The sequence below is a fragment of the Balaenoptera musculus genome, chromosome 13 (genome assembly GCF_009873245.2).
Source record: "Balaenoptera musculus isolate JJ_BM4_2016_0621 chromosome 13, mBalMus1.pri.v3, whole genome shotgun sequence".
Taxonomy (NCBI): Eukaryota; Metazoa; Chordata; class Mammalia; order Artiodactyla; family Balaenopteridae; genus Balaenoptera; species Balaenoptera musculus.
In genome coordinates this window covers 31,295,952-31,310,028 of record NC_045797.1, presented here as the reverse complement: position 1 = coordinate 31,310,028, position 14,077 = coordinate 31,295,952, and the positions used below count along the sequence as shown (strand labels likewise).

Genomic DNA, 14,077 nt, shown 5'->3' with positions numbered 1-14,077 from the left:
ACGCTAAGACATCAAAAGATATTCAATGACTTTTGTACTTACCAGAATTCTCTAAGGAAAAAGACTGCAGGTAGGGGACCCAACATTCTGATAATAAGCTTGGGGTGTAAGAGGAGGGAGACATGGTGGAGTCAGAGTGGATAATGGCCAAATTGCCTTGTAAAATCAAATTAACTGCAAGGGTACAAGAGCTTTCCTTTCATGAATGGGGTGTGCAAGTTGGAGACAAAAGTGAGGACAGGCTGCTTACCGCCACCCTTCTTTTCTCCTTCCCATCCTTCTCCATATGTCACCCATCCCCTCATTGGTTAGAAGGGGCTCACAATTGCTTGCCTTCCCAGAGTGACCACATGTCTCTCTTTAACCCTGATGATGGGGTATTTGCAGAGTCCAGTCTTAGAATATTGTTATGTAAATCTTTGTGCCTCTTAAATTTCAGGGCCCTGAAAGGAATCCCCGGTTACCCCTTCTTTGTTGCCCTTTGTTGGGAATCCGTCAGCCTGACCGTCACATCCTCCCATGGGTACCACCTGGGACCAGTGACAGTTAATGGAATTGCCAACAGTTTGAGTGTGGTCCATACCTGACTTATCTCTGTAGCACTATCTTAACTTCTGTTCTGGACCATTCTTTGTTAAATGTGCAGCTGTTTGGGCGGGTGGGTGAATGATTTGATGCAGGAATGACTTTGATGAATAAATGAGTGAATAAATTTGCAGGATAGCTCCCTCGGGTAAAAGATGAAACTTTTACCCGTGGAACGTTTTTTTCTCTATACAAAACTACAGGAGACACAACTGAGTGTGGAACTCTCTGCCTGGGTCATGCTCTAACTAACTGAGCTATTCTGCCCAGAAAGACACCTGCCTTGCTTGGGCCCGTTCCTATGGTAATTATGGCCCCACCACCAGGCACCTCTTGAGAGCAGGGCTCTTGGAAAGCAGGTGGCTGGAGATTTCTACTGACTTGTTCTTTTTTTTTTCTTTTCAGATTATCAAGGAGGTCCCTCCACCCCCTGCTGAGGAAAGTGAGGTGAGTGACCAGGTAGACAGGATGGTGGAGTGGGGCAGAGAGCTGACTGGGCAGCCCGAGACTCAGGCCTCTGCAAAGCAGAGCTAAGTCAAGCCCAGATCCCCACTGAGTACAAAGCAGCAAAGAGGGAGGTAGGTCTTTGGCTGTTTCCTAACCAAGGATGAACAGGAACTGAACTGAACTGGCAGCCAGAGGCAGAATGGTTTTTGGAAGGTTTTCTCCTTGCAAGAAAAATTTGAAATGCAAACATAAATAGTTTTATCCGTACAATTATTTGGAGCCCCAAGGTACTGATTTTTCCTGTAAAACAGACACTTGATGGATCTCTTCTCCCTGCAGAGACTTATGCTTTATATGTGTAGATCGGAGTGAATTTGCCACATCGTCCAAACAATCAGTGGTTCTAGAAACAGATGGTGCTGAAGTTTGCCAGGAAGTAAAGAAAATACAGTGGAGGGGGATATGCTAGTATTCCAGCCTTGCATAGGATATTAGACCCTCATCATTTAAAGGAAGAAAAATGTCTTCAATTCCACCGTAAATTGTCCAATAAGCAGGTCTGGTGCATGTGTGGCCTGGAGGCGTTAAAGGCTAATGGTGAGACGGAGCATCCCTGGGCAGCAGTGCCTGCCCAGTGCTTTTCCTGATCCTCCGATTACTCCTGGGTTAGCTGGCCTCCCTCAATGCAACACTAACCAATTTAGAAGCCAGAGTACAGGTCTGCAAACTGAGTGGGATCAGAAGATATATTGGTGAGGTTTCGAGTTCATCGTCCTTAATCCGTAAGGTCTGTTGTTGCAAAGCGAGCACCACCCCCTCACCATTCGTCTTCCCAATGCCTTTGTCAAGTTTCCTACATACAGAAAAAAAAAAGATTACATTTAAAATTCCATGTGGCTCTTATATCCTGAACTATAAGCTTGTAAGCTAAGGGATTTAATAGCTGCAATCAATTAAAGCGCATCTTGTTGGAATGCGAACTTTCTGCCCAGAAATCAGAGGAGGAAATTACATTTCTGTGCATAGAGGAGGGAGGAAAAAAAACTCTCCTGACATCCACAAAAGCCTTTTCTTAATCCTTCAAGAGAAAGCACCGTGGCTAGTTCCCTGGGTTCCAGTTTGGCTGTGGTTCTGTTGTGTGCAGCTGTGTCTTATACTCCCAGAGAAAAATAGGGCAAGAAGCTCTCGCTGAGGTTGCTCTGTTTGCCCTGAGGTGAAGAATGTTCCCTTCACTCATTATGTTCAATTAGCGGAGTTACTGCCCTTTTCTGCTGCTGGCTCTGCATTTGCCTTTGGAAGGTGATACGGCAGCCACTGTGGCCAAAATACACCGGGAGACTTAGGTCCAAGACTGTGGGGTATGGTTGACCCCAGGCCCCAGCATCTAGCCTAGGACTCCACACACAAAACAAGCTCAATAAGTATTTGTAGAATGAAGTCTGATAGCCAACGATACAATTTTGGAGGGAAAAAAAAAAAAAAAAAGCTCAAGCCAGTAAACTACCAAGAAAGAATAGCTAAAAGCAAGAGAAAAGAAGTAGTTGAATGTTTCCAGTTTCATCCACTATTCTTATGGAAGTCATACTTTCACCTCAAGAAGGCAGACCTGATTTCTGAAACAGAATGACAACCTGGGGACCCTTGAGACCTAAAAGGTTCTGTTAGACCTATAGGAGTTTCCGGGCTGGCCGGGGCGGGCTGCAGGCTGTGCTGATTACCTGGGCATGCATGCTGGCCCTGATTGTTCCTTGGCCCTGTGAATTAAGCAGGCTTAATCTCCTTCCTAATGTGTTTTGGCAGAAAAAAATAAAAAATAAAGAAATCCCACAGAAACGATGACATAACTCAGCCCATAAAAGTATTTTATACAAGGCCCTAAAAATCATAGTCTGGATCTAGACAACCTTCTCCACTCCGGCTCCCTGTGTTCAGATCCCACCAGCCTTTCGAGCACAGCTCCTATGCTGTAATTCCTTCCACCAGAGCTAATTTCTACCTCCTCCGCATTCCCAGGGTATTTATTTATTAAACTTTTCCTTCTGCATCAAAGTTTAAGGCCATTAGCTATACTTGAAGGTCAGGATCTATATCTAATTAATCTTTGACTAATTCCCCAAAGAGCTTAATACAGTATCTAACATTCAATAATTAGCCAAATGAGGTTAAATAGTCTCTGCCATGTATATGAACAAGCATCAATTATCCAAACTTTCATCAGCTCTGTAAGCATCATATCCTAAGGGAGGTAAGTCTACTAAAAAATGAATAAACTTAGACAATGGACACAACTTTATAATGAGCTCTCAGTGATCCTCTTTATTAGGGAATATCAAAATGCATAATATAAAAAGGCATGACTTTTTGAGATTTCGTGCAACCGACAGTAATGTTTCTGTATATAAAGACAGGACAAAGAAAAATTACTTGAAATTTCAAGCTCTCCACAAAAACAGGGAAGCTCAATTTTCACAACCAAGAAGGGCATTTCCTGGGTTAAGGGTCTTCTCTAATTGGCAATAGAGTGAGGATTCCTCACTAAGTCTCTAGTTATTCCAAACAATTGGCAGTTTATGGGAGAATCAATAACGCAGTACTTCATCTGCTGATTTAGTTCTAAATGTCCTCACCTTCCATGGATTTTCTGACTGTTTGAGAGGGAGAGGGATGGGTACTGAAGGAAATGACACTGGGTGGGTATCCAATTAACAATAAGTAACTAGCTTTGAATGATGAATTTATTTCCAGGTTTATTATCATGCTCACTGACCTAACAATTTCTCTGTGACAAGAATGTTTTAGATGGGAAAACTGAGCTATAGAAAAATTAAACAACTTGTCTAGGAGCAGACAAATTGAACTCTTTAATAGCATCAGGCCTGTTACCTCTCACAGCTGTGTCTGCACAGACAGCCAGACTAACTGCCCACTCTGGAGAGGTGAAGGACCAAGCTTCTGCCAGACATCCTTTTTCCAGTGGACATCTGACACACACTGATACATACATGCACACTTGCACACACACACACACACATGTCTGCTCCAATCAGAGGTCCTGGAACAAACCCAGCATTCAGTCTTCTATATTCAGTAGTTTAAAATGGAACATTGCTTTAAAAAATAAACACACAATTCTTTATTGAAGAACACAAGACAGTCACTGTGTTAATCACTGTGTGTGTGTGAACAGATATGATGGTACCAAAACGTATAGTTAAGTCAGTTGGAATTTTTTGGTATTTACAAACAGAAGTGTTGAATAATTTTTCTGACTCGCCAATTCACTCCTAGGAATTCATCTCCAAGGCTGACATTGACGGTGACCTCTCTGGCTTATCCCCAAAGATTTCAGATGAGACAGTACAGCCAGATCTACTTGAGGTCTGCCCTCCCCTCCAGAGCCTCTTGGGCTTGGGAGTTTCTGTAGCCTTAATCCTTTGTTTCAGGTCGTCACCCTCACAAAACTTACCCCTCTGTAAATGTAAACGATCTGCATTCTCTCTGTTTTTCTCAAAATAGAACACTGTGCAGTGGGGCACAACTACAGTTGCTTGAGCGAGTGAAGGAAGGAATGGACAAATACAGGGCCCTTGTTTGGGGCTACATAGGGTTTATCCTAAGGGTTTAAGATGCGTTACAGTTCAGTGACCTTTTTAATGAATTCAAAGCCTGATTTAAAACTATTTCCTTGGGCTCCATTCCGTTTCAGTTATGTTCTCCTTTCCATAGATAGTTCCCACTGGTAACCATAGTGAATTGGAGATTGAGAGCCTATTTGGGTCAAACTAGCCATCTGTCTCTTCTGCCAAATGGCTCTCAGAGAAGCAGGAATGTTAAAGAACTTGTAGACTGAGTCTCAGAGGGCCACCGTATGCACAGCTCCAGGGGGCGCTATTCACATCATGGCCTGTAAGGAGGAGGGAGGCATCCCCAGGATCAGTGATCTCACCCCTGCTCCTTGCTGGTTTGCTTAATAACTAACTAATTGTTAAATATCTGTTGAGTGAGTGAAGGTCAATACAAGGAACCATGGCAAATACAAGAAGGGAGCATTGAATTCTCTGGGGAATCAGGGAGTTCTTCACAGAATAGGTTAAATTCGAGCAATATCTTAAAAGACAGATAGAAGAAGTGGGAGAAGTTTGTCCTGAGCATATGGAGCTGTGAATGTTGAAGCATGGGGCTATACAAAAGCCTGGCATGATTAGAAAGATGGAAAGTTTCAGTGTGTGATGGCAGCACAGGACTAATCCAGTTATGGGCTAACCAAATGTGTGCATCAGACTTCATATTTTACAGCTTTTTTCTTCCTAGAGCAGGTCTGCCTGAGGACAAGTGGGTCAGAATGGGCCTCACTGTCTGAATCATGTGCTGCCACTTGTGTTACCCAAACATCAGACAACTGGATATCTGGGGCCACCACATCCTTTAAAATTTAAACACAACTTCCTCTGATGGGAAACCAGCATCCCTCCCTAATCTCTGAGGTTTCTCCAGGCAACACTGACTCCATTTCTGGCTTCTTCTGTGTTATCTCCTCTCAGAAGGAGACAGATACCATCTAACAAACCAGATCCCTCCATCCCCCAAAGGCACCACTGGCACAAAGCCATCTGCATAGGGAGTTTTACTGAAGGTTTAAAAGTATGAGTGGGTTACAACACAGTGCAGCCAATTAATAACTTCCGACAGACTGTTAAAAAGCCCCTTCATTCCACTCCTGGAAGGTTCTCCTGGCCGTCTCGGGGGGTGGGGGTGGGGGCAGGGCAGGGGCTGGCAGTTTTCTGGAGCTCAGTTCCACTCTTCTGTTCATCTTCTGCTGACCGCCCACAAACCCGATTCCTACGGCTTTGCTAACACAAAGCAATTCAGCTCATCCAGTCTGTCCTCCCTTTATCATACTGGTGGTTTTTCCCCTCCCTGCGACATCCTTAAAGGGCAGTTTGAGGGGGACTTCCCCCAAAGCCCTTATACTTGATTAGATGGAGAAATTCACCTCAGGTGCTGCCAATTCTGTTAGTGGAATTGCTGGGGACTATGATTTTACTCCATCAATTTTTGGCCAAATGAAAAAAACACATCAAAGATTCCCTTCTCTTCTGAAGATTGCAAAACCCTCCCGCCTCTAGAATGTGTAAACAGAGCCATGGTAACTGCAGGGAAATTCTGACTCTCCCTTTGGTCAAACCCTGGGCCTCTGTGTTGTCTTTTGCTGTTGTTGTTTGAGTTTGGCAGGCAAGCTCGGGTCAGGGGATAAAAGGCAGGCTTGGTGTATCAGGAACGCGTGGAGCGGGCTGCAATCTCGGCATTTCCCGTCTGGGATGTGGGCCCTGCACATGCGCAGAAGGCCGGCCCAGCCTGGGTACCCAGGCACCGCGGAGAAATAGAGCCCCCGGGGCGGGAAGAGATGAGCGGGAGGGAGCTCCGTGTGCAAATATCGCGGGAATCCCGGACAAGGCATCAGCAAGCCAGATCGGAACTTCTCTTCATTTTTCTGGATCTGACTATGCTGTGCAATGAAAAGGCTCAATTAGATGGTCTGTAACGTTTGTGCTCCTGTCATTTAAGAAATTAGGAGACTCATAAGACCTTTTCAGCCCCCTAAAGAATAAGAGCAGCTTCATTCTTGGAGTTTCTTACATTCTTGGTGCTACGTTCAGTTTAGGGTGACTTAATTTCAGTTAAGTCCTTTGAACAAGGCACTAGACCAGGCATGCCCAGGCTTTTTGAAGCCATGTTTCATGTATGACACACAGACACACTCTGGTGGTAAAGTTTAACCATATAAAGTTCCTGGCTGACATCACCATCAGAAGCTTTCTGAAATTACATCATAAGGTAAAGTACTGTGAACTATAGTATTTTCTTGCTTGGATCTTTTTTTTTTTTTTTTTTTGCTTTTGCTTGTTTTTATTTATTATTTTGCCATGTTTTGTAGTCAGAAGTCTTCAAAATTAGCAGCTACAAGGATTGAGAAGTAGAAAACTAGCATTTATTTGAAAGCATCAAATGGTTGGAAAAGCAAAACAAAAAAGGACAAAACCTTGAATTTTGTCAACACTGAGAAACAGTCAAATGAGAGTGTGGCTACCTGGGCTCAAATCCAGCTCCACCACATTCAAGCTGGGTGACTCAGTCACTTAATCTCTCTATTCCTTCTCTGTAAAATGGGTATAATAGCACCAACTACCTCAGTGGCTATTTGTGAGCTAACTGGTTTATTTTATTTTATTTTTCATCTCCGGAAACCAAATTTTATTAGAAATATGAAAACGGGATAAAACGTTTCAGACAATTTCTTGTCTGTTGGGCCTTTTCTTCCCAGGTCCCTTAATTATCAGATCTCTATTGTAAGGGATCCAAATACATCTTAAGAGCTTTGTGTTACCCATTAAATTTATCTGACAACATGTAGGTTTGAAAGATTAAAGATGAGCTAACTGGTTTAATATCGATACATGTCAAGAGCCCAGAAGAGTGACCGGCACATACACGGTAAAGGGTACATAAATCCAGCTGTGGTTATCGTGAATTCAATACTTGCAAATATTGAGCACCTACTGTACACCAGGCTCTGTGCAAGATTTAAAATATAAGGGTCAACAGAATCCACTGTGCCTTCAGGGCACACAGTCCCACGTCCAAGAAGGACGTATACGTTGAAGAGAGAGAGAGACACAGAGAGAGACTGACCCATTCTGCTCACCTGCCAGAATGTTGCAAGTCCTCTGGTCAGCGGTGATCACTGTCATTTAGATGTATTCATGTTTTTTTTGAATTTTTAAAAAGAAGCCTGCCTATTGCAAGCACAGCAGGTCACCCTGGGAGTCTTAATGTGTTACGTGTAACTGTTTTGCTTTGTCACCTCTGGCTCTGATCTCTCTTCTGCCGACCCATGCTTTATACCCTGCCCCATGCATGGGATGCCCTTTTCCATACAGTGACGGCCCCACATGGGACTCTACTGCCTCCGCAAATGCCTCCAACACAAGTCTGTAGGAGGCCCGCTTGTTCTGAGCTCATCCTGCTGCTTTGCTGACCCCATTTTTAGCTTCCTTTCCCTACCCAGGAGGGAAATTACGCCACCACCTTGTAGCCCATCCAGGACCATAGATGGTGAGTTTTTCTCCCCACAACAGGAATAATCACAGTGCCAAGATGAGGAACAGTTTTGCTGATTATCCTTCCCTTTTTCATCCATAAACTTACAAGCTCCTTCATCTTGAAAAATATAATCAGTGCGAACTTCCTGTCTCTGAGCTAAGTTGCAGACACTGAGTTCACTGCTTTATTTGAATCATCTCATTTAGTTTATTTGTAAATTCAGCAGATAATTCTTGGGCATCTACCACGTACTAGATGCTGTTCTAAAAGCTGAGAAGAGAATAGTAAATACGACAAATAACCAGAAGTTTCCTTGGAACCTACATCCCAGTGTGCAGAGACAGACAATAAATAAATAGCAAGCCATGATAAGAGCTAAAAATAAAAATAAAACAGATTGATGGGACGAAGAGACTGGGGCTACTTGAGAAGGATGTCCAGGGAAGGCCTCTCTGTGGAGTGATAAGAAGGAACCAACCGTGAAAAGACCAGGGGAAAAGCCATTCCTGGACAAGGGAATGCACACAGTCCCCGAGACAGGAATGCACGCAGAATATTTGAGGGCCAGAGAGAAGGGGAGCGTGGTAAGGAAGAAGGCTGGAGAGGTGAGCAAAGGCCAGAGCTCGCAGGGCAGAGTCGGGGTTTGGAATTTATTCTGCTGCTTTGTGGAGCATGGATCATAGGTAAGAGGGCAGCAGGAAGGTCAGTTAGGAGGCCACCTCAGTATCCAGGAGAAAGCTTATGGGGCCTTGAGACCAGGGTGGTGGAGGTGGTGATGGAGGTACAGTTGGAGAAGTCACAAATTTGGAATCTTTTAGAAGTAGGGTCAACAGAGCTGGCTGGCAAATTGAGATGGGGTGGGGGAGGGGCAGTGAGGGAGAGAGAATTCAAGAGTGACTCCTACGCAGGGGGGAAGACTATGGGAGGAGTAGGTCTGAGGTGGGGAAATCAGGACTTCTTTTTTTTTTTTTTTTTTTAATATTATCCTTGTATTTTTCACTTTCTTTAATATATCAAGTACATGAACGCTTTTCCACAATATTTTGTCTGGTTCCATTTCACGAAGGTAATAGATTCATTAAATAGCACAGCTAAAATTAGTGAAAGAAAGGAAAATGTAATTTGAAGAAACGTTATACATATATATACCAATGTAAAATCAGGATCCAATATGTTTATAAATTCAGATCAAATTTCAAAAACTATTAAAAATCTCAGAAAAGAGGCTCTTTGTAAAACAGATGAATTATGTCTATAAGAACAACTATTTTTCGTGCTTTTATCTTGTAGTATGAAGCCAAATAAATTGGGTTTTTTTTCTTTTTTTTTTTAACATCTTTATTGGAGTATAATTGCTTTACAATGGTGTGTTAGTTTCTGCTGTATAACAAAGTGAATCAACTCTACGTATACATATATCCCCATATCTCCTCCCTCTTGCGTCTCCCTCCCACCCTCCCTATCCCACCCCTCTAGGTGGTCACAAAGCACTGAGCTGATCTCCCTGTGCTCTGCGGCTGCTTCCCACTAGCCATCTGTTTCACATTTAGTAGTGTGTATATGTCAATGCCACTCTCTCACTTTGTCCCAGCTTCCCCTCCCCCCTCCCCGTGTCCTCAAGTCCATTGTCTATGGCTGTGATGCAGTATTGTTGAGATGTTGATTAGTCCCACAGGAGGAGATGTCCGTGTCAACGGAATTCAGAGGAGTCAGGGATGAAGATGTAAATCGACAAGTCATTAACATGTAGATGGGATTAGATGAGATACCCTATAAAGGAGTAGAGATGCAGAAGAGCACAGGTCCCAAGAATACACCACAATCTAACCACATAGTGCTGCTCTGTATTCCCTCTTTACAGGTAAGAAGGATAAGCTTAGGTAGGTTAAGTGATTTCCCAAGGCCCCAGGAAGCGGTAGCACTGGGATTTAACCCAGGCGGTCTACCCCTATCCGCTTTGCGGTAGTGGACACATACCTACAGCAGTGGTGCTTTGCTTCCTTCATGTGTCACAATCTCTCTGCAGGAAGAAGATGATGATGGTCTGCCTAAGAAAAAGTGGCCTACGGTAGATGCCTCTTATTATGGTGGGCGAGGCGTTGGAGGCATTAAAAGGATGGAGGTAAGAGGACAGCTTCATGTACTCATATCTATGTGCTGACTACTCAGGGATGGAAAACCAAAGCAAACTGGTGAAAACTCACACTTGAGGTCTAATGAGGGTGTGAACTGTGAGGCATCAGATGGAGAGATGGTGGGTACAGCCTTTCACCTGTGCACTCCTGTATCTTGCCCACTGTGAGTCAGAGCAGTTCACTCATTGGCTCAACCCCACCCGCAGTGGTTTCTTCTCTCACTGGAATAAAATCCAAAGTTCTTGCCTGGGCCCACAATGCCTTTGCACGTACTGTCCCCACAGCCTGGACAGTTCCTCCCCCAAATATCCCTGCCCCTCACTGCCTTTCTCTGCTCCTTTAGCCCTCCCCCTTTCCCTTTTTCCACACCACCGCTCTTCCCTGACCCTCAAAACCCAAAGGAAATGAGGACTGGGTAGCACATCATACAGTTATTTGTGATTCTCGTTCTCCAGAGCCATCATATTTTATTTTGTCATTTTGGGTTTTTTTTTTTTTTTTGTTATTTATTTTAGGTTCGTTGGGGAGAAAAGGGCTCCACAGAAGAAGGTGCTAAGTTGGAGAAGGCAAAGAATGCAAGAGTCAAGATGCCAGAGCAGGAGTACGAATTCCCGGAACCCCGAAATCTCAACAACAACATGCGCAGGCCCTCGTCCCCCCGGAAGTGGTATTCTCCGATCAAGGTGTGCCTCTTTCTACTCAAAAACCCACCCTCACTCCTCCTAAAACACTTACATAGTAAGAATCAGAATCTTTTGGGATGATAAAATATCAAACCAAAATCCAGCTTATCACAAAGAAACAAATTTCTAAAATCATGGACTTGAAAGTATAAGTGTGTACTTTCTCAATTTCCACAATATCAAGGTGAGAGCTGGGCCTTTTTAATGGAAGTATAGTTGATTTACAATGTTATATTAGTTTCAGATGTACAGCACGGTGATTCAGTTTCATGTATATATATTCTTTTTCAGATTCTTTTCCATTATAGGTTGTTACAAAATATTGAGTATAGTTCCCTGTGCTATACAATAGGTCCTTGTTGGTTATCTATTTTATATATAGTAGTTTGTATCTGTTAATCTAAAACTCTTAATTTATCCCTCCCTGCCTCCTTTCCCTTTTGGTAACCATAAGTTTGTTTTCTATGTCTGTGAGTCTGTTTCTGTTTTATAAATAAGCTCATTTGTATAATTTTTTTAGATTCAACATATAAGTGATAGCATATGGTATTTGTCTTTCTCTGTCTGACTTACTGCACTTAGTATGACAATCTCTAGGTCCATCCATGTTGCTGCAAATGGTATTATTTCATTCTTTTTTACAGCTGAGTAATATTCCATTGTATATATATATATATATATATATATATACCACATCTTCTTTATCCATTTATCTGTTGATAGGCATTTAGGTTGTGTCCATGTCTTGGCTATTGTAAATAGCGCTGCTGTGAACATTGGGGTGCATGTTATGTTTTTGTCTTTTCTGGATATAGGCCCAGGAATGGGAGCTGGGCTTTTTAAAATCACCACGGCAAAGTGGTGGAATGAGAGTGGACTAGGAGAAAGTGACTTGGGCAGTAACCCCAGAGGATCATTATAAATTACAGTAACATCTGGTAACTTCATTGGTAGGAAATTCCATAGTCTAACAACAATGGCAGGATTCTCCTTAATGCCTAATCTCTGTTCCTCTTGCCATAACATAAGCCCATCTCCCTTTATTCAAGCCACGCGCTGGTGTATCAGGACACGCTAGTGGACTGTGTTGGCTATAGATCTGATACTCACTCTTCCTGGCTGTGAGCAAAATGCCTTCTTTCTCCAACATCTCTCTTCCCCCCACAGCTCCAGAGCTTAACTAAAACCCTCTTTGACTTATTGGGAAGTTTAAGTCATAGGAGGCAGTTAATGCTTCCTAAAGTCCTCTTTTCTCTTCCTCTTGGGTGCAGGTATCTTTGAATTCATGTGATTCATCCAACACCCTTGCTCTATGGTCTTGCCCATAAGCATCTACACTAAGCCAGTAGTCAGAGAGCACTAGGAAATCGTAGCTAAAAAGACTGACATAATCTGTCCCCATTGCCTCGTTTCCTACCATGGAAAACTGAGATGGTAGAGTCCTTGCTCTGCCCAGGTCTGGAACCCAAGGCTCCATCTCAGGTCTACAGCCTCTAGTTCTGTGCTGCAGACAGAACTATGCCAAGTCCAAGGACTCAGCAAAAGATTCAATATAAGAACCAGCTCTCATCACCACCCCATACACACACACACACACACACACACACACACACACACACACACACACACAGGTTTACCCTTCTGCCAGTGACAACAAAAATAACACTCATCATTCGCTGAGATATTTGCTAATTTTAGAGCAGACTTTCTGCCATGAAATCAAAAGAAATAACCATTTTAAACAGTGGAGGGAAACTTTCTTAGTAGTTGTCTCTGCTCCGCAGAGCTACCTCACGCTCAGACTAATCGCAGTGCATTTCCATTTTGGTTTGACGTGTTTAACGTGGTGAGATTCTTTAGATAAGCCACCCCTCCCCCCAGGGCAGTGGGTTGAACTCTGGAAAAATGTAGGCGAAATGTGGCTTGCTTGACTAACAGCTGTTTGCTTCTAATTATTTTCTAATGTGGAACATGCAGTGGCGTGCATACATGTGCAGACAGGAAGGAGCCAAGTAGAATCTCAGAGACGAAGACGAAAGGGGATTTTCTATTATGTTGTTTTCAGGAATCTGTACCTCGTGACTGATACAACATATTTGGTAAGAGCCAGGTTTTCATCTCTGTAATCTTGGACGTTGAGATAACATTCATTCTATTTGAAGAATTCAATTTCTGCTTGAGAGCATGTTATTCATCTGTTAACTAGTGGTTTAGGACTGAGCTTTATGAAATAAATGAGGATATGGACAGCTAGATTTAGAAATCTCAAAACACTCCCAACACGCACTTGGAATTAGAGCCAGTTCAATTGAGTATTTGTTGTGCACCTACTCTGTGCCAGGTACTGCTGGCTATTGAGTATATAGAGGGTCTCAAACTTGGCTGAGAATCAGAATCACCTGGGAAAGCTTTAAAAATACAAATTCCCAGGCCTGATGTCTCAAACCTAATGATTCAGTCTCACGATAAGCTTTCAAAGGCTCTCTGGCTTTCACAACCTGCCCACTTTTTCTCATCAGGTGAAACTCCTTTTTTCCCCAGCGCCTCCCTTTTCAAATTTCTCATCCAAACACCCTAAGTGAGACCCCTCTGTTGCCCTTGCCCCAGTTGTCGCTCCCTCCACAGCCCCTGCTCTTCAGCCTTGGTCGTTGTGTGTGTGTGTGTGTGTGTGTGTGTGTGTCTGTGTGTGTCTGTGTGTGTGTGTGTCTGTGTTATGTGTGTGTGTCTGTGTGTGTGTGCGTGTGTGTGTGTGCATGTGTGTATGTGTGTGTGTTTGTGTGTATGTGTGTATGTGTGTGTGTGTGTGTGTGTCTGTGTGTGTGTGTTTGTGTGTGTATGGGTGTGTGTATGTGTGTATGGATGTGTGTCTGTGTGTGTGTATGGGTGTGTGTGTGTGTGTTTGTGTTTGTGTTTGTGTGTGTGTGCTGGTTCTCAAAGTGTGGTGCCTGTACCAGCAGCATCAGCATCCCCCAGGAACTTGTTAGAAATGAACATTCTCAGGCCCCAACACAGATCTACCGGATAGGCAACTTTGGGGGTTGGGCCCAGTGACCTGGGTTGTAGCAAGCCCAGTTAATCAGTTGTCACCCAAGGTTCCAGCCAGCCTTCCAGAGGAGGCTCCCTGAG

General features: G+C 43.5%; 1 protein-coding gene across 1 annotated transcript in view; it reads left to right on the top strand.

Moving 5' to 3' along the window:
- Window positions 1–14,077, top strand: part of ANTXR1 (ANTXR cell adhesion molecule 1) — a 241,307-nt gene that overhangs the window by 161,968 nt on the left and 65,262 nt on the right. The window contains exons 14-16 of the mRNA XM_036873557.1: window positions 991–1,032; window positions 10,160–10,255; window positions 10,784–10,951. Of these exons, the coding sequence (XP_036729452.1) occupies window positions 991–1,032; window positions 10,160–10,255; window positions 10,784–10,951 (306 nt within the window). The remainder of the gene's footprint in view (window positions 1–990; window positions 1,033–10,159; window positions 10,256–10,783; window positions 10,952–14,077) is intronic.